This window comes from Ailuropoda melanoleuca, chromosome 7 (genome assembly GCF_002007445.2).
Source record: "Ailuropoda melanoleuca isolate Jingjing chromosome 7, ASM200744v2, whole genome shotgun sequence".
NCBI classification, from domain to species: Eukaryota; Metazoa; Chordata; class Mammalia; order Carnivora; family Ursidae; genus Ailuropoda; species Ailuropoda melanoleuca.
In genome coordinates this window covers 70118538-70136324 of record NC_048224.1, presented here as the reverse complement: position 1 = coordinate 70136324, position 17787 = coordinate 70118538, and the positions used below count along the sequence as shown (strand labels likewise).

Genomic DNA, 17787 nt, shown 5'->3' with positions numbered 1-17787 from the left:
ACCAAATGGATGGGGTCTCATGTCTCTTCTTTGCTTTCCAGGAGCTAGAAGACCTCATCTCATCCCTCCTGAGACATCCTTGCTCCAGGACCCAGGTGATCCTCAGGTGACGAGGTGACGAGTTCTCACGTCCCATTCCAGGTATAGTCTGCCCACCTGCACCCAAGCAGGATGGTCTCTTGGGTGCTAGAATGTGTTGTCCGTTTAGTCCTTCTATTGGCTGTTGACTTTATAGGTTAATGGACAACGACACCCTATGTCATCGTCTTTAAAGCTTGTAACTACTCTGCCTTTTCAGAGTCGTCTAGCGCTTCAGGCCCATTAACTCAACAGAAGACAGGTGTGCCTCTTCACTTTCGTGGTTTTATTGAATTTTACATGAATTTACTGAATTGCTGCATTTCCTTTGAACAGAACTCAGAATACCCCAAAGATGGCAAGGCTTGCGAACAGAGGCCACCAGAGAAGATCTGCCGAAGCCTCGCCCGCACTCCCAGGGTAGATGCCGGGATGCGGCGTGGTGTGCAGCCCTCGGTGGACCCGCTCTGGGCCTGTCCCCGGCCTGTCCGTGCTGGTGTGCAGTGCACTGCAGTTCTGCCTTTGACTCTTGGAGCCTTTGTGTGTCTCAAGGTCAAGGGCTGGCCCCAGTTTCCTTCCTGTTCTCAAGCTTTTCCTCTTGCTCCTATCTCTTCATTCCTCGGCTTTTCCCTCTTTTACTTCGGGACTCTCCTGTAGCTTGTTCTTGGGTTCAGGTGCTGTAGTGATCTGCTGTAGGTCAGTGTGTTCCAGAGTCCTGAGGGGGCCAAGGAGCCAGGCAGGGAGGGCAGAGGAATGTCAGGGCTAGCCAGTGGGGCACTGTGTAGCTGTGATTTGGGAAAGAAGGGTTCTAGTATTAAAATACTGGAAAACTATTTCTCCAGTTTTGTTTTTTTTTTGATTAAAGTAACAAGCTCCGAGTATGGGCATTTCATTGTGATTGTCACTATTTTACGCGTTAAAAAAAAATGGAGGTAAAGTTTTTTCAGACATGCGTGTTTATAAAAGTACCTCACCTGACGTTTCTCTCTCTGTCTCACATTTTTACAGTCCTTTGGGGCCGTTCAAATTCTTAATTCCAAATATAGCTCTATTAAGAATGCACCCATAATCAGGGTCATCCTTCATCAGAGGGACTCTGTGGGGGATGTGGCCTGTAACCTTTGCCACAGGGAAGCATCTTTGAGCAGGTGGCCTTGAAATAAGGAGGGGGCGGGCTCCCCATGGCTCCTACCTAATAGGGAGGCCTCCACCCTTGTTCATGAGGCTGTTGCAACCTTGTCGGTGTCAGAAACAAAGGTGCAGGGAGGTGCAGGGTTACCACACGGGTTCGCCCCAAGACGGTAAAACTGGATCCTTAACGGCAGGGAGGTGGGAGGCTATCCCAGCTAGTGCCAGAAGCCATTGTGGACCCCAGATGGCCTTTTCTTTCCTTCTCCTTTCAGGGCTTATTTAGTAAAAGTGCTTAGAGTGAGTGCCTTCTGCATTCTTCCTCCTCTTCCTGCGGTAGTCAGATGAGTCTCTGCTGTCTTAACAGACTATTTTAGCACCTCTTCCTGTTACCTAATACCGGGGCTTGGCGCGCCGGTGGGGGGCGGCGGCGCTGAGTGTTCACCGCCGAGTGAGAGGTCTACGTCAGATCAGATTTCTCGGATCAGGATGCTGTGACAGAATGCGTGGGAAGCCATGCATGGTTCTTCGGCCCTCGGGCATGTGTCATGAACTGCACCTAAATCAGGGGAATTCACAACCTGCTGGAAACCACCACGAGTTCTCCCCTTCTTGAGTGAAGAGATTCACTGGGGCCCGGCGCCCCATGGTGACAGAGATGGTGCGCCCCCTGGAGGCTTTTTGGTCTCCGGCACACTTGTTTGTGCTCTTTGGTGTATCATACTGTCTTCCTAACCAGGGGGCAGGCGGCTTGGTTCCCTTCCCTGCGGTTTCATCAGCACCTGGAAGGGCGGGGAGGCATGGAGTAGGTGCTGAAAGGATAGATGGTTGCTCTCATCTTCCTTCCCAGACTGTGCACGCTGAGCGCAGAGACTGCATTGCTTATCTTTGTAGCTCCTGTAATTCCCAGGAGAGTGGCACAGGGCAGACACGCAATTCTGTGAAAAATGAAATAATAGTCATTTAAGGCATGCCGTTTTTCCAGAGGAGGAAATTGCTTTCAGATCATTTAGACTTAACCAAGAAAAAATAGTTTCAAGTCAAGAAAAGGGTAACTCCACCTTTAAAACAGAGAAAGTTAAAGAAATGCTGGGCTCTGGTTTTTAGCTCCGTGAAGGTTTAAAGAGAGAATGAATGCAGACTCACTCACTGTCTCCTGACTGTTTGGACCATGGAGGAGTGCTCTGTCACTGCGTAACAAATCACCACAGACCCAGACGCCTGAAACAACACACATCTATTGTCTCATTGTTCCTGTGGTCAGAAGTCAGAGCGCGGCTTGGCCCACAAGGCTGTAGGCAAGGTGTTGACTAGGGTTTGGTTTTCATCCGGAGGCCTGGCTGGGGTAGAATATGCTTCTAAGCTCTCTCGGGTTGTTGGGCAGATCCATTTCCTCATGGTTGTAGGACCCTGGGCCCGGCCTCTTGATGGCTGACCTGGAGGCCACATTCATTGTGATGTGGGTTTTCCCAGCATGGCTGCTTGGTTCATTAAGCTGGCAAGGAGAGGCTGCTAGCAGGATGGAGCCAGATGTAATGTCACATAATCTCGAAATGACGTCTGCACCATTGCCGTGTTCTGTTGACTGGAAGCAAGCCCCAGTTCCCACACACACTCGGGGAAACACCAGGAGTGGATCAAGGGGGCACCTTAGAGACTGCCTACCACAGATCGCCTTTCCTTGTTCCTTGGAAAGTGGATGCCATCTGCTATGCATTTTTGTGGAAAATTGTTTTGCTCCTTTGTTTTTTCCAAAATAATGCATGATTTTCAGTCTTCTAAAGGATCACAACTCTACAGGGTCCATTCATTCTTCTAACCAACTTGGCTGTCCTCCGTGCCTTTCCGACCCTGCTGGGTGCTGGGTGCCCCAGAGTGCTCACTTCTACAGCACGAATGTCGCGTGGAGGTGCTCTTTGTGAGCGGCTTTAGAACCCGGCTGCAGTTTCGTCCCAGTGTTTGTACAGGGAAATGTGGTCCTGAGTCTCAAGTGACTGACTTGCCTGTGAAGGCAAGATGCCCTCCCAGTAGTTTTTCCTGTGGCAGTGGGTATGTAGAGAGCGTTATTTGGGGCCTATGTTGTGAGGTCTATGGTTGGCTTCTAAAATTTCCTTAAAAACAACAGAAGTCTGTGCTGTTCTTCTCTGAAGATGTGGAGCCTGCTTGTCATAAAGCAGTAACCAGAGAAGGGAGGATTTTGGTGAATGGCAGTGCGGGTAATTGACTGTTATATCGAGAGGCTCTGAGGTCACATTCAGGTAGCATTCTTTAGGGGACCGGGTGGTCACAGGATTGCACTGGAGCCTTCCATAAAACATAGCGGGTGGCACTGCCTGTGACATAGGACACATCGGGGGTCCGTCCCGGCCGCTAAAAGAGCTCTTGCACACCGAATGCTGCTGTCTTGTTCAGCTCAAGGAGCGACACTTGTCCGACTTCGTGGGCTGCTTCGTCCACCTGACGTCAGCCTGACCCTCTGGCCATCCTCCACCGGCCTTTGGTGGTTCGCAGTGCATGGACCCCTGTGGAACTGGCCCTTTGCTTCCGGGGCCTCAGAGTCATTTCTGGCCCAGAGAAGCATGTTCTCTGCTGTAATAGAGACCGTGCTGGCCCACGTACAAGTATATTACGTAAGGTAGAGGAGTGCAGCAGGAAGTTGTTGGACTTCAGCAGGAAAGGTGGCCAACCACGCAAGGAGGCCATGACGCTTCTTTCTTACGTGCTTTTCTTTTTGGAATGAGAGCTTGATATTTTGGCTACCAGTAAAGTATCATTACAGGAAGGCTGACCATAAAATGCGGCATTTCCTGCTGAGGGATTATTTGTGCATGACATATACCACATAGATAATTCCCATGGTAACTGTGGGTGTGTGGAGTCTGTGTATCTCCGGGCTCTTTGAGGAGAGGAGAAAGCCCAGATGGGGAGCAAATGGCAGGTAAATGTGAAAGATTAGAGCCTTTGCTTGCACAAAAGTGCTTTATTAGTCGGATTAAAATACCGCGCTCAAAGGCAAACATAATTGATTTGCTCCCCAAAGAAAGAAGGCTGAGCCACAGCAGTCAGCTGTCCCGGTGCGGTTTCCTCCTCCAGTCTGTCCTTCACGATAAGACCAGATCAATCCTCCCAAGGTAGTATTTTTGTGCTGGCCTTCCTTTGCTGAAAAATTTCACGTCTGAGCGTAAATCCCTCAGCCGGCCATTCAAGACTCTTGTAAATGGATTGTCCCATGCCGCCCTCCTGTTCCACCACGCTCACCCCTCTGCACCCGTGGTGTGATGTGTGTCCCGGGCAGTTCAGTGGGCCTGTGCCTTCCCTCCCTGGTCACCTCAGCGGTGACAGGTGAACCACAGGATGCACTCGTGTCCCTCATGGGTACACAAAACATGCACAAAGACACGCATGCCTACAAGTGTCTCTCTTTTAGCCACTACCAGCTTCTGAAGAACCTCCAAATCAAAAATTTTTTTTTTCCTTAAATCTCTTCTTTGGAACCCATGTTACCTTTTCTGGTTTCAGTCTAATTCCCCAAATGTGATCGAAACTTAGGCTCAGAGAATGTGTAGGAATAAGGCTGGTAAGACGTACGACCAGGTCTGCCTATGACAAATCCTTTACTCCTCACTGTTTTTCTAGGTTAAAAAAAATAGCTGAATGTTGACAATTTCATATGGTTCAACCTAATCCTGCATAAAAGGCTATTTAGTATGTGTCCATGGCTTATAGCGGGCGGGGGGGNAGGGGGGGGGGGGGGGGGGGTGCTATTCTGCTCCCGGAGGTAGGGGTTGATAAAGGTTGTGGAAGAATTTCTTTATTTTCTGGGTCAGCCCTGAGTGAATTCCTTTCTTTTCACATTCACTTTTGGAAAGTTCTAAATGTGCACAAATGTGGGAGAAAGCACGATGAAATCCCATGTACTCAGTTGTCCACATCTCCCAGATAGACTCTTGACATGGATTTAACTTGTTTTTGGACCCTTATGCCTTCCTTTTTTTCCACTTATTTGTCTGTTGATTTTGTTAGAATATTTCCTTCCTCTTAACTCAGAAGCAGTCCTCATTCATAGAAAAAATCGTCATAATGCAGAAAATAAAAAATGTCCATAATCACTTGTTCAGAGACAACTACTTTGATTTCCCTTCCACACCATTCTTTATATAAACGCGTATTCGGTATGTTATTATTATTTCCCAGGGATGCTATTTCATGGTGTTTTTATCAGGGATGTAGTATCTCCAACATAATGTCTAATCCATCTGCTTTGGCCTGCTCTTTCTTCCACATACTTTTCTAAGCCTTGCTGTCTGTATGGTTTCCGGAACTCTCCCTGAAGCCGTGGTTGGGCTGCAACCCAAGCTACCCACCTTTCCTCAGTTCCAAATAAAGCTCCTATTGCCTTAAAGCTGGTGGGTCGTGGCCAGCAGCTGGAGGGAAGTGGGTGGATTATGTTAATTTACACCACCCTGTGAATAACTAATTGACTTAATTTTTACAGAGGAATTGTCATGCAAGAAGAGGGTGTCACTTAGCCCTTGTGAATCTTTTATTTGTAGGACCACGTGACCCATTAAGAATTGTTGGCAGCAAGACGAATAAGTTTGGTCAAAGTGGAGTCCATTTGGCACCTGGCATGGAGTAGGGTTTCTGGAATCCGAAGACCTAGGTTCAGATCCTGGCTTCACCAGGACATACATATATATATATAACCTGCCATCTAAACTCCACTCTTATTCTCCTGAGAGGAGTAACAATTGTGATTATTGGTGGCTGAGGGGGATTAAATGCACTTGTGTGTGTTTCTGTTGAGGAGCTGGTGTAGACTGTTGGTTGTTTCCAGCAGACCCCAGCCCTCTGTGAGTCTGTTTTCCAGCTCCATTCAGGGAGCTGGACCTGATTTTTCACAGCTTCTTTGTCTACTTTGGAGCCAGTGCATTTTCTAGAAATTCCAGGTTTTTTCACACAGTTGCTTGTGACGTGGGAAGACGGGGAAGTGTGGAAATTTGCTGGAGCTTGGGGTCTAGATCTGTGAACAGCCTGGGTTTGTTGAGTGCATTAGTAAATGTAAAAATAATTGGTCTGTGAGTGTGTAGTGAAAGTTAGATCAGTTTTGCGTGGAATCCTCTGCTTTGCTCCAGGTCCAGATGCCAGTTCCTGTGCTTTTTGAAAGAAGATGGTTCTGGAAGGAGCCACAGAAAACTCTTTCAGGATACCTTAGAGGCCTAGAGAATTAAAAAAACAATGTTGTGGTAGTTAAGTCTGAATTCTAATCTTAGGGGAACTTTATGTAAGACATTTCTTTTCTATTTGAGAGCCAAATGTTTAACAGTGTTTAAGACCCAAATGAAGTGCTTAACAGTTCATATAAAGCTGACTTTATGAAATCTCCCACTCCTTGGGACCAGGCTCCTGTTTGGTTCTGGTTAATCAACATTGCACTAGAGAGGCAGTGGCAGATCTCCCCTCGGACATGCCCACAGAGTTTGTAGATCACTTGGCTTCAGATTCCAGATACAGAACGTTTTCGTTACATACTGCGCAAGTAAGTATGATTAAAGGCATGTGTCAAAGGAGCTCTGAGCTCCTGATAGAATATATGTTTTTGTTGTAACGCATTTCTATACACGGGGCCAGGGCATCTGTCCTGATAAAGCACAGCCTTCCCGGTGATGGAAATGCCAATCCAGAGACAGAACTACTGTCTAATCACATCCTGTTGGCTTAAGGAGGAGCATTTCTAGATTATATCTGGGTATCTGGTTTTTGTGAAAACGTGCTTAGTAGTTCTTCCCCTGGCTTCTTATTTTTTATATCATTCTTCAGTTTGAGTAAACAATATTGAAAAGATTTGAGTATAGCTCAGTAGTAGACAGCAGTATCTGTGGCAAAGCCTCAGTTAAAGACAGCCCTAGTGACGGGAGCCCTTCGCTGATGGGGATCGCCTGCCTTCTGCTACCGGGAAGCAGAGACAGCTGACAAACAGATTGCAGATTGAGATTTTGAAAAAGAAGTTGGTGCCTACTGGTGTGGCAATAATAGCAGCTCTTTGCATCGGAAGAGTAGCGAATTTGGCTTTTCAGCGTGTTTCCTAATGCATTATCTCATTTGACCCTCACATGTACCCTGCAATGTTGGGACAGCAGTACTCTCTCGTCTTTAGATGTGGAAACTGAGAACCCAAACAGTGACTTAAAGATAATGAATTTGGACCTTACAAAACCCTAGGTACTCAAGCCGTCCTACCGTGGAGCGGGGAAGCTGTCCCTCAGATAGGGCAAGGTGAGAGGTGGGGATAGAGCACATCCCATGACAGAAGGTATCTGTGAGGAAAATGGGAACTGTTTCGAGGCTTCATAGACAATACTGTGTTGCTTATGTTGGATTTTAGCTCAACTGACAAGTTTTTACATTTATATTCATTTAGAGAAACAGAAACGTACTCTTTGGTAACTCAGACCATTAACTGTTCAGCTAACAAAATTTCCTTTGATAAAGAGATCCTCGTAAGTTGTTGATGGTAATGGTGGTGATTACCTAAGATGGAGATCTGTTTCCTGTCAGCTTCCTAAATTTAAGTCAGCTGGTTGACGCCAGGTGTCTGCTGTGGGTGCTGTGTGTGATACGGTCCTGTGCCTCCTGTGTGATGGGGACAGAGGAGGGTTCGGATGCCACTGTTCTGGGGAGACACATGGAGACCCTTCCCTCCGCCAGTCAGTACTGCTGCCTGTCCCTGCTTCCCTCCTGTACAAGCTGTCCACACCCTCTGTGCCTATTCTCCAAACCCGCAGATCCTGTGTCAGAGGACGGTGCAAGGCTTTGGGGCAGAAAGATTTGGGTTCGAGCCCCGACTCCATCTTTCACTGGCTACATGCTCTTGGGCAAGTTACCTGGGAGAAAGTCACAGAAATGACTTGGTCTGTGGTGGGCTGGGCATCATTCATTGAAAAAATTTTCCCATGTGATTCTCTTGCACACCCAGGGTTGAGAATGAATTATAGTAGTGCTGGGTTTCCTTGTTTCTGGAATGCAGAGTATTGCCAGATAGATAAGGTGATGTGAAGATTAAATGAAGTAATTTATCTAAGGGAGCTTTCCATTTGGCTGATGTCCCAAAATGTTAGTTGTTATTAATTATTACTATTGTTTTCTGCTTTAAAAAGTTAACACATCTCATTACAGATATTATAACAAATATAGAAAAGAAGAAAACCACCCGTAATCTGAAAGATAATTCAGTGTTTTGGTACTTTACACACCCTTCCCCTTCACCTACATACTCATGAGGGTAATAAAATGGGCTTTTTTTACTTGATATTTTCTCAGGACATTGAAGCTGTGGAAAACACTTCTGCCTGTGTACCATTTCAGCAACAGATTTGCATGTGACAGATATTGTCCTGGTTCTTTGATGAGTATGGCGTTGTCCGCGCTCAGCCGTGTGGGTGATGTGCTTGGGCCTCTGTGAGGGTGAGCTTGTGGGGTGGTGGCACCACTCGCAGCCACCATGGGGCCTTGTTCTCTGCGCCTTAGTGCTTCTTGCTTGGCTGAGAGGCCCTTCCCGTGCTCCTGGTCAGTATCTACATTCCTGTTTGCCTTGCTCTTTGCCATTTCTGCTCTGGAAGCTGAGTAGTTTTTTGTTCCCTGGCTGACTTCTCCACCTATGCCTGGAAGCTGTCCTGCCCTGGTGGGCATGCACCTGAGATGGGTCCCCTGGCCTCCTCCTGGGCCCGTCCCGTTGTGGCTTGGAGGTCAAGACTGAGACAGAACCTCTACTTTCTAGCCTCCTCTTGCCTCTATCCAGCAGCTCTGCTCTGCTGTGCAGGCTTAGAGCTTATAGCCATGTGTCAGGCTGTACAGTGCTGTTGATGGGACCTCAGAGGCTTCTGGCAGCTTTCTGCATTTAGCCCTGTGGAATCAGTAGAAGGAGGCAGGCCATGGGTGGCGGGGCTCCTGGGGCTTTTTCTGATATGGCCAGAGTGTTAAAGTCACCGAGGTCTGAAGGACGGGTGGACACTGCGAGGTTCAGTGATCACACTGGATTTTGTGCCTGCCCACACCAGTGAAAAGCCGCATTAGCTGTGGCTTGTGATAGGAAAGCATAAGGCATCTTTATAACTGAAGCTTCCAATGGAAGCAAGGAAACGCACAGGTGGACTTAGCGGACTTTATGCCTCTATCCTTGCTTGATGAAATCACGCCTCTTTTCCTCATGAAAGTACAGGTGTCCCACACTCTTTAAAGGTTTGCATTATGCCACTTTGCTACTACAAAGACCTACCTGTTTTTTATTAACGGAAAGAAATTGGAAGATTTTTGCTTTTATAAAAAAAGGCAAAAAGCGAAAACGGCATTCAGCATTTCTTGCAGCGAGCTGTTACAGAGGCTGCTCAAATCTGGAGTGCCCAGAGCCATGCTCCTTCCCCAGGGACTGTCTCAGCATCTCAGCGTCAAGCCACCAGAGCTTTGAACTGTGTCTGTGAGCATCTCTGCTTTATCTCAATTTACTTGCTGTATCCATTAGCAAGATGCATCCTAAGGTGTCAGAAAAGCCTAATAAGGGTGATTTTTTTTAGGTCTGGGGACGCTCAACAAATTTTCCATAAAAATTAATGGTTGTTTCTTTGCTTTACACCATTTCACTCGTAAACGCTCTACTTTCAGATAGTGNGGGGGGGGGGGGGGGGGTGTGTGTGCCTGAAGCAGCCTTTGAGATGGATAGCTAGACCTTCTCCTTTGGAGCTCCATTACCCAGTGGGCCCAGCTTCTAGCACCGTTGTGTGTGCTTACCTCTTCCCACCCAACACTCTGCTTCCTGGGGTGGGACTGTGGGTTTATGCATTTCTGTAAACCCTGGCCGTGTCGAGCACAGGGCATCAAAAGAGGGGTGAGATCAGTGAGCTTTCGTGGAATTTAGTGTAGGCGTTGATCATCGTGCCGATTCCTCCTCACAAGAAAGGATAACCTAAATTTTGGATAATGCTTTCAAAACCATTGTGGCAACTTTCTGCATAAACCCCAATAGCAAGAAGTCCGTAACATTTGCGGGAATTTGAACGGTTAGATTAGTTCTACACAGACGAGTATTCTTTCATCTCCCTGTTGGTTGAATGGCCAACTTTGGGGGTTTCGGCATGAACAGAAGTGGTGGCATAATGTATACAAAATCCTGAGAGTTGATGCCACTTGGAGAATATAGTTTTACGCTACTTCTAAGGAGATGGAAATGATATTTCTTAAAATTAAACCCAGGACGTGGCGAGTATCTCATTTGCAGCTACCCTGGAAAGTAGAGACAAGCTAACTGGAGACACACGTGCCTTCCCTGGGCTGTCGGCTCTGGGCCTCCCGGCACCATTTGGCTGCATCGTTGTTCCAGCATCTTCCAAAAGAATGGAGCCTGCCCTTCCCCAGATACAAGCAGTACATCAGCAGTAACCAAGGCGCTAACATCATGTTGTATGCCAACTGCACTTCAGTAATAAAAACTGCAAAAGAAAAAAGAAAAGAAAAGTAACCAAGGTAAAAATAGTGAGAAGTTGGTCTCCTGTCAGGGTCCATTCTGTGCTCCCCCCGCAGTGGTTCACAGAGCACTTCCCCCAGGCTGCTGGGGGCGACGAAGGGGCCCAGAACGGTCCCCAGAGAAAAGAGCCAGCATGTGCATATTTAAAAGAAGTGAACTGTGCCTATCCAGTCACGTTTTGTACTCAGAAAAGACTTCCCTTTCCACATTATGTTTGAAAACCAATATCTGTATCTAAAGTTACAGAATCCAGTAACCTGCCCCCTTACCTCAAAGGTGGTGCTGAGCCCCCAGTGTTAGGAAGTGAGTTCTTTGAGCAGGCTTTTGGCTGGTGGGCTTGCACCCACCCGGTGCTGGCGGTACAGGGGCCTTTGCGGCATCTCGCCGCAGCCCTGCACATCCCGGGGGTTATTTCAGCCTGACGTGATCCCTGGGCTCTCGTTCGCCTTCTGTTCTAAGGAGGCTCAGCAGTGTGCCCCCGGCCTATGTCTGGGCTCCAGCATCTTTTGCTTGTGCTCTGGACAACAGTGGACTTTTGAGAAAGGAGTGTAAATTATGGACCAGCCCTTCACAGAGCCCAGGACAGAATGTGCCTTGTCTTTTAGAGGAAGGCCCACCTCCACCCAGCCTCCTGGGCCCGTGGGCTACTTCATGAAGCCGAGGAAGGAAGGTGCTGTTTGATTGCACTGTCTTTGCCTTGCACTGGCTTTTATTGCTTGGGGAGGGGATGCACTTACTTTAACCAGACTACGCGTAGGAGGGGGTGGGAGCAGGTAGGGACTCTGGGAATGTCAGCTGCCTTTACCAGTCAGGTGGAAAACAGTGCGCGGAGCTTTCCCATTCTGCTTCCCTGTAGGATTCCTGTTTACTTAAAATACTCCCCTCCCTGCCAAAAATGGTGTCGAGGAGTGATTTTACAGGGATTCTGTTCTGCCCATCCCCTAGCACAGCCTTTTCCGCCAAGGGTTGTGTTGGAATGTTGTGTCTTTAACTCCTTATCCAAGCCATTGTTTCCTGAAAGCTTTGTGAGGATTTACAATCTGACTTGAATAAATCCAGTTAAATCCTGTAGGGAAGAAAAGAAAAGGCGGTTCCAGGAGGAATTACACCCTGAGCTCTCTCAATAGTGCTGGGACATTCCCCAGGCCCTGGGGCCTGGCAGGTGACCTCAGAAGCAGGCCAGTGTGTAGTCTGCTAGTCTCTGTACTTCTTTCCTTGTTCACAGCCTGCCCTCTTCTGCTCCTATCACACCCTCATGTCTGCGGTCTTCCTGCCACACTACAGCTCCACAAATAATGTCCTCTTAATTCATTTCCTCCCCACTTCCTCCCCACCTTACAATGACATCATTTCCTTCCCACCTGGACTGCCAGAGCCCTGGATGAGCACTTGGGCCCCGTGCCTTCTGAGCCCCATGACCTGGTTCGACCCTTGGCTCTCAGATTTATTTTTCCTCATTTTTATAATGAGGAGATCAGAACACATGACTGTTATTCTTAGCTGAAAACTTTTGAGTCTTGAGAAGCTTTTTTGTGTCTTCTTTTGGCTGGTTCCTGTTCCTGTGTGACCACACAGAGGGTCCTGGCCAGGGGCTGGGGTGGGGGGGGGTGCAGACCACACTGCGGATCGGTGGCTGAGGCCACAGGGTATGGGTGGGCAGTCAGGTGTTCTGGATGGTTAGGTATGGACTTTGCTAGATCTGCCATTCTCCATTTAAATGATTACTGTTTTCTAGTTACTTAATTGTAGCAAGGTTAGGTCAATACACGTCAATTGATGATCAAGATGAAAAAGCAATGATATTTTTTTCTACCTCAGTAGCTAAAAATCACGCTAGCTTCTCTCTGCACATGCTTTTCTTTGAAAAAAATAAACTCTTTTGCACAGTTTTAGATTTATGGAAAACTTGTAACGATAGTACAGAGAGTTGCTGTACGCGCCATGCCAGCCCCTGTTTTGCTAGCGTCCTATTAGTGCGGCTGATCAGTTACCACTGATGACCCGGGACTGATACAACCAATGCCCGCACTTTATTTAGATTTCCATAGTTTTCCCCGGGGTCCTTTTTCTGTTCCAGGACCTTATCCAGGATCCCACATGACTTTCAGTCGTCCTGTCTCCTCAGGCTCCCCTTGCTTGTGACAGTGTCTCGGACTTACTTGTTCCTGAGGTCAGGTGTTGTAGAATGTTGCCCATCTGAGATTTGTCGGGTATTTTCTCATAATTAGATGGGGGTTATGGGTTTGGGGAGGAAGATCACAGAGGTCAAATGCCCTTCTTGTCACATCCCATAATCAAATGTTTGTCATTTTTGACCGTGGCCCCCTGGTCAAGGTAGTGTTGGTTAGGTTTCTGCACTCTTTTCTGCCCCTTCCAGACTGGCCTCTGTGGAAGGAAGTCATGTGGGCAGGCTACTTACGGCGGGGGAGCTCCGTTCCATGTCTTGAGGGTGGGCGCTGGCATCCTGCCCCTTCACGATGAGCTGCCCAGGCAGGGTTGGCCTGTGTGTTGGAGGACAGTGAGTGGAATGCTGGCCCGGGGTGCGGTCCACGGTGTGCACTCATCCTGGGGCCCGCGCTCGGCTTGTTTCGGGTGACGCGGGTTGGCTGACAGAAGCCGCTGGTGAACACGAGCCCTCTCGTGATGCGTGCTCAGAAGTGGGCCCTCTAGCGCATTCCGCTAACATTTTAGTCCAGAGGAAAAGGGCTTCCTGGAGTAGTAGCAGTTACAAAAACCTTACCTTATAATAGCTCAGCATCTTTTCTGCTCGCGACCTAACTCTGTGTTAACTTAAAAGTGGAAGAGGCTTGGTCCTTGCCCTCGAGGGATCCCAGAAAAGTCTAAAAAAGTGTTGCCATTGCTGTTCAAGGCCTCTGGGTTTTAATAATTAAAATATGGTTGAGTTTGCCTGCCATAATATTATCCTTGGAATAGCATCTTGTTTTTCCTGGGGAATTGCGTGATTATTGAGGGCAAGAACAATGTCATTAATTTGTGTTTCTCATACTATGTAATTTCTGCCCATAGAAGGCTCTCCCTTAAGAGCTGCCATAAATGTGGAAGCTTAGTCAAGGTCGCTGGGGGCATTGGCCTCCCAGGCATTTCTGTCCATGCTGGTGAGCCCTGAGGCGGGTGGCAGTTATAGGTGGATGTTCTGACAACCAGTTGTGGAATTCTGAATTTAAAATATTTTAGCCATAAGTGACAGTAAAGGACATGGTGGCTGTTAAAGGAGGTTAATGGGTGGGATGAAAGGCAACATAATAAACACTTTTGTCTTTTTCTCTAGCAGAGGTGAACAGCACGATGGGTTGCAAAGTTCTGCTCAACATCGGGCATCAGATGCTGCGGAGGAAGGTCGTGGACTGTAGCCGGGAGGAGAGCCGGCTGTCCCGCTGCTTGAACACTTTTGACCTGGTGGCACTGGGGGTGGGCAGCACGCTGGGTGCCGGCGTGTATGTCCTGGCCGGAGCTGTGGCCCGTGAGGACGCGGGCCCCGCCATTGTCATCTCCTTCCTGATTGCCGCTCTGGCCTCGGTGCTGGCCGGCCTCTGCTACGGCGAGTTTGGCGCTCGGGTCCCCAAGACAGGCTCGGCCTACCTCTACAGCTACGTCACCGTCGGGGAGCTCTGGGCCTTCATCACTGGTTGGAACTTAATCCTCTCCTACATCATCGGTACGTCCCAGGAGGCCAGGGCCTGCCCCCTTCCCCCTCTGCTCGTCTCACCTCCAAACCGCAGGCCACGCGCTCCTTTGCTCCCAGGTGGACTGAGTCTAGCTCTTCCCTAGGATTGGCCACCTTCCTTGACTGTTGCACGTGTTCGCTTTCCCTTTCAGGAGAGGCAGGGGCTGGCTCAGGGGTATCACTGCTCCTTCCGGTCTGTGTCCCTGTTTTTAATGATCAGGTGCACTGGACTGTTAGTGGGGATGAGCCAGGCCAACAAGGAGGTCAGTCCTGTGAACACAAGAGACGTAGATTCAGTGAGATGTTCTTATTACTTAAAAGGAGTGTAGTCCCTTTCGGTGTTTTGGATGACTGATTGCTAGAGTAAACCTATCACTGATACAGAAAAATATGGGAAATACAGAAAAGCACAATGCAGAAAGTAGACATTGCACAATCTGACAACCCAGAGAAATTAATTGTTACTCGTTCACTCATTCTTCCAACAAATATTTATTGAGCCCGTCCTCCGTGCCAGACATTATGCTAGATAGTAGGAACACAATGGAAGAAGACAATCTCTGTTCATAAGAGTTTAGAGATCTGTTAAAATTTTTGTCAACTTAAACATACATTTTTTATCCAGTATGTCTCTTTATTTATAAAACTACATAGAGTAAACATTTCTCATGGTATTAATGGTTTTTCCATAATAATATTCCAAATGATTGCATATCATTATATAGTTTCATATACATAGCATAATTTTTTGGACTGTTTCTAATTGTGTTATTATTCTTATAAACAGTTTAATGTCATTTAATGTCTTTGGGCATAGCCATGATTTTTTTCCTTTAAAATAGTCTAAGAAGCAGAATGTGTAGGTCAGTGGGCCTGTGTATTTTTAAGGCCCGTGTTGCCTGCAGTCCTCCAGATGGCAGCAGGCTCCCTTCCTCACATACTTGCTGACCCTGGGCACTGGCATTAAAAACAAATAGCCAACAAACAAAAACACTCAAAATATAAAGTCTTCTTAGTTTGGTAGGTGAGAAGGTCTTGTTTCTTTTGATGTTATTTGTATTTTGGTTACAACCGAAGTTGAACACATCAATTTAAAAGAGACAAACACCTGAATATAAGAATAACCAAAGGCTATGAATGTCCAGTTCCTACAAGTAGAAATATAAATAGCCACTAAACTTTCCATTTATATTTCAGCAAGCTTTTTGTAATATTTTCAAAACACAGTAAGATGTGGTAAGCAGGTCCCAGTGTGCTCCTGTGTACCCACACTGGGCATGACACAGGGGGCTGTGTGCTGCCTGCTGGGACACAGGCCCTGGAGGCCATGTGGGGCACCTGCTGCCACTTGCCCAGGCCAGCTGGCAGAGGGCTCCCACCAAACTCTCTGAGCAGCACCTTCCCTTTCTTTTCAGGAGCCCATGGTACCCAGTGACAGCCAGCATTGCTTAAGCTTCTAAGTTCGAAAATAAAATTCATAATTTTTTTTTTTCAGTACAACGCTAAAACTTGTAACCACAAATACTCATACAGGCTCAAGTCTCTGAGTGAGAATGTGGCTGTTTTAAAGGGGCTGTTACGTTCCCAGAGGATTTACCTGGGCATAAGACAAAACCTGAGCAAGAATCGCCCTCTGCTTCCAGACCAACAAATGAAAGACGCTTTGCCAGAGTGCTGTTTGCTTGTGTGAGACTGACTCATGCATGTGTTACTGTGGGTGATTCCCAGCCTTAGCATTTGGGGCAGGGCAGTTTTTCTCAGCAAACATGGGTTTTTTTTTTTTTAAGCCATGTTTCAAAGATGGGGAGTGAGGGAAGGCCGGGCAGCCCCTCTCCCCTCACGGTGATCTTTAGAGCCTGATCGGCAGTGAGCCGGCCTGTGTCGGGGAGGTGGGGAGACCATTTTTCTCCATTGGGCTGTGACCTTGATGGACAGAATTCATAATAGCCTGGATGCTGAGGATGAAGAAACATGGTTAAGTTTTTGGATTGTTGGACAAATACTTGTTACAGGACCAACTAGCAACATTGAATTTCTGTAGTGCCTCTGGCCATATTCTGTGGGGGATCCAGACCGCAGTCACCAGCAAGGCCCCCTTGGAAAGTAAAGGAAAATGCTGTTTGTGAATATTGGAATTTTAGTGACATTTCCTTGAAAAGTAGTGACTTTATTCAGGTTGAAAGAGAGAGCGTGCCGTCAACAGCTATTGGCATTTGGGGTGTTGTGTCTGTTTGCGACCCTCATGGCGGGGGTGTGGTATGGAGAGGAGGAGAGCTGGGCTGTGTCTGGGGTCAGATACTTGGGGACCTGTGGGCAGGTAGTGTGAGCCCAGGTTTGGGCCCAGAATAGCAGAGGTGACCGGTGCCAGCTGTGGGGTGAGCAGGTGACTGCTGCTGAGGGAAGGGTTAGCATGTGTGGATCGCCTTGGTCCCCTCTTGCTGGCAGAACAGCATTGCCCAGTGGGCGGGGACCCTCAGCTCTGCTGTCAGGAGGGCCTTGGAAAAGAAGCTTCCTGAGCCAGGCGTCTCAGGCTGCCGACAGCAACCCATGAGCAGATCACGAAATCAACTTCGTGGTTTGCCACCAGTTTTTCTTTTAATAATGAAATAAAAGAGGTAGAGTTGAATACACATCACCAGTGTGCTTCTCAGGTGGTAAGGGTAATAGCACTGTTTTGTACACTGTTTATCGTTCAGTTTTATATTTGGAACACAGTCCCCGTGCCCATATCGGGTTGTGATGGAAAGCGTGTTTCTCTCCGGGCCCGTGAAGCCTCCTTATCCTTGTCCCTTCACGGCACGTGCTGAGCCTCTCTTCGAGCTAGCACAGACTGGGTCTGGCTGCTGACATCAGGTCCCAGTGCATGACCGCCACACGGAGGCCGCGAAGTCAGGCTCGATGACAAATACTGTTCATGGTTTTCCTTCAGTTTCCTCTGGTGCGTCTGTTTCACGGCAGGTACTTCAAGTGTAGCGAGAGCCTGGAGCGCGACGTTTGACGAGCTGATTGGCAAACACATCGGGGAGTTCTCGCGGAAGTACATGGCTCTGAACGCCCCTGGAGTGCTGGCCGAAAACCCAGACATATTTGCCGTGATCATCATCCTCATCTTGACAGGTAAAGCCACTCAGCAGGACACGTCCGGTCAGAGTGCGGGGCCTGAGGTGCGGGGCAGGCTCCCGTGAGGCCTGTTGCTAACGTTCTTCATGCTCCTTTCCCCCTCTTCTGTTTCTTTTTGTAACGAATGCAGGCATCTTGTTGGTCTTAATGGCTTCTTGTACGTGCAGGGTGGGCCCGCTGAATGGCTATCAAAGCTGCATGTCATTTAGTTCAAGAAGAGTCTGTGTTTGTGTAGCTGTTTGTAGAGTGGGGTTTTGTT

The 17787-nt window shown here is 48.0% G+C and overlaps 1 protein-coding gene across 12 annotated transcripts in view; it reads left to right on the top strand.

Annotated features, from left to right (window-relative positions):
* The window catches only part of SLC7A1 (solute carrier family 7 member 1), a 71532-nt gene that overhangs the window by 31773 nt on the left and 21972 nt on the right, over nt 1-17787 (top strand). For 5 of the 12 annotated variants that reach the window (XM_019794700.2, XM_019794697.2, XM_019794696.2 and 2 more), the window contains 3 exons: nt 42-141; nt 14016-14399; nt 17367-17525. In XM_019794700.2, coding sequence (XP_019650259.1) covers nt 14030-14399; nt 17367-17525 — 529 coding nt within the window. In that variant the 5' untranslated portion in view covers nt 42-141; nt 14016-14029. Of the gene's footprint in view, nt 1-41; nt 142-10452; nt 10723-14012; nt 14400-17366; nt 17526-17787 lie in introns of all 12 variants that reach the window. The other 7 variants (XM_034665030.1, XM_034665027.1, XM_019794698.2 and 4 more) reach the window with 3 other exon arrangements.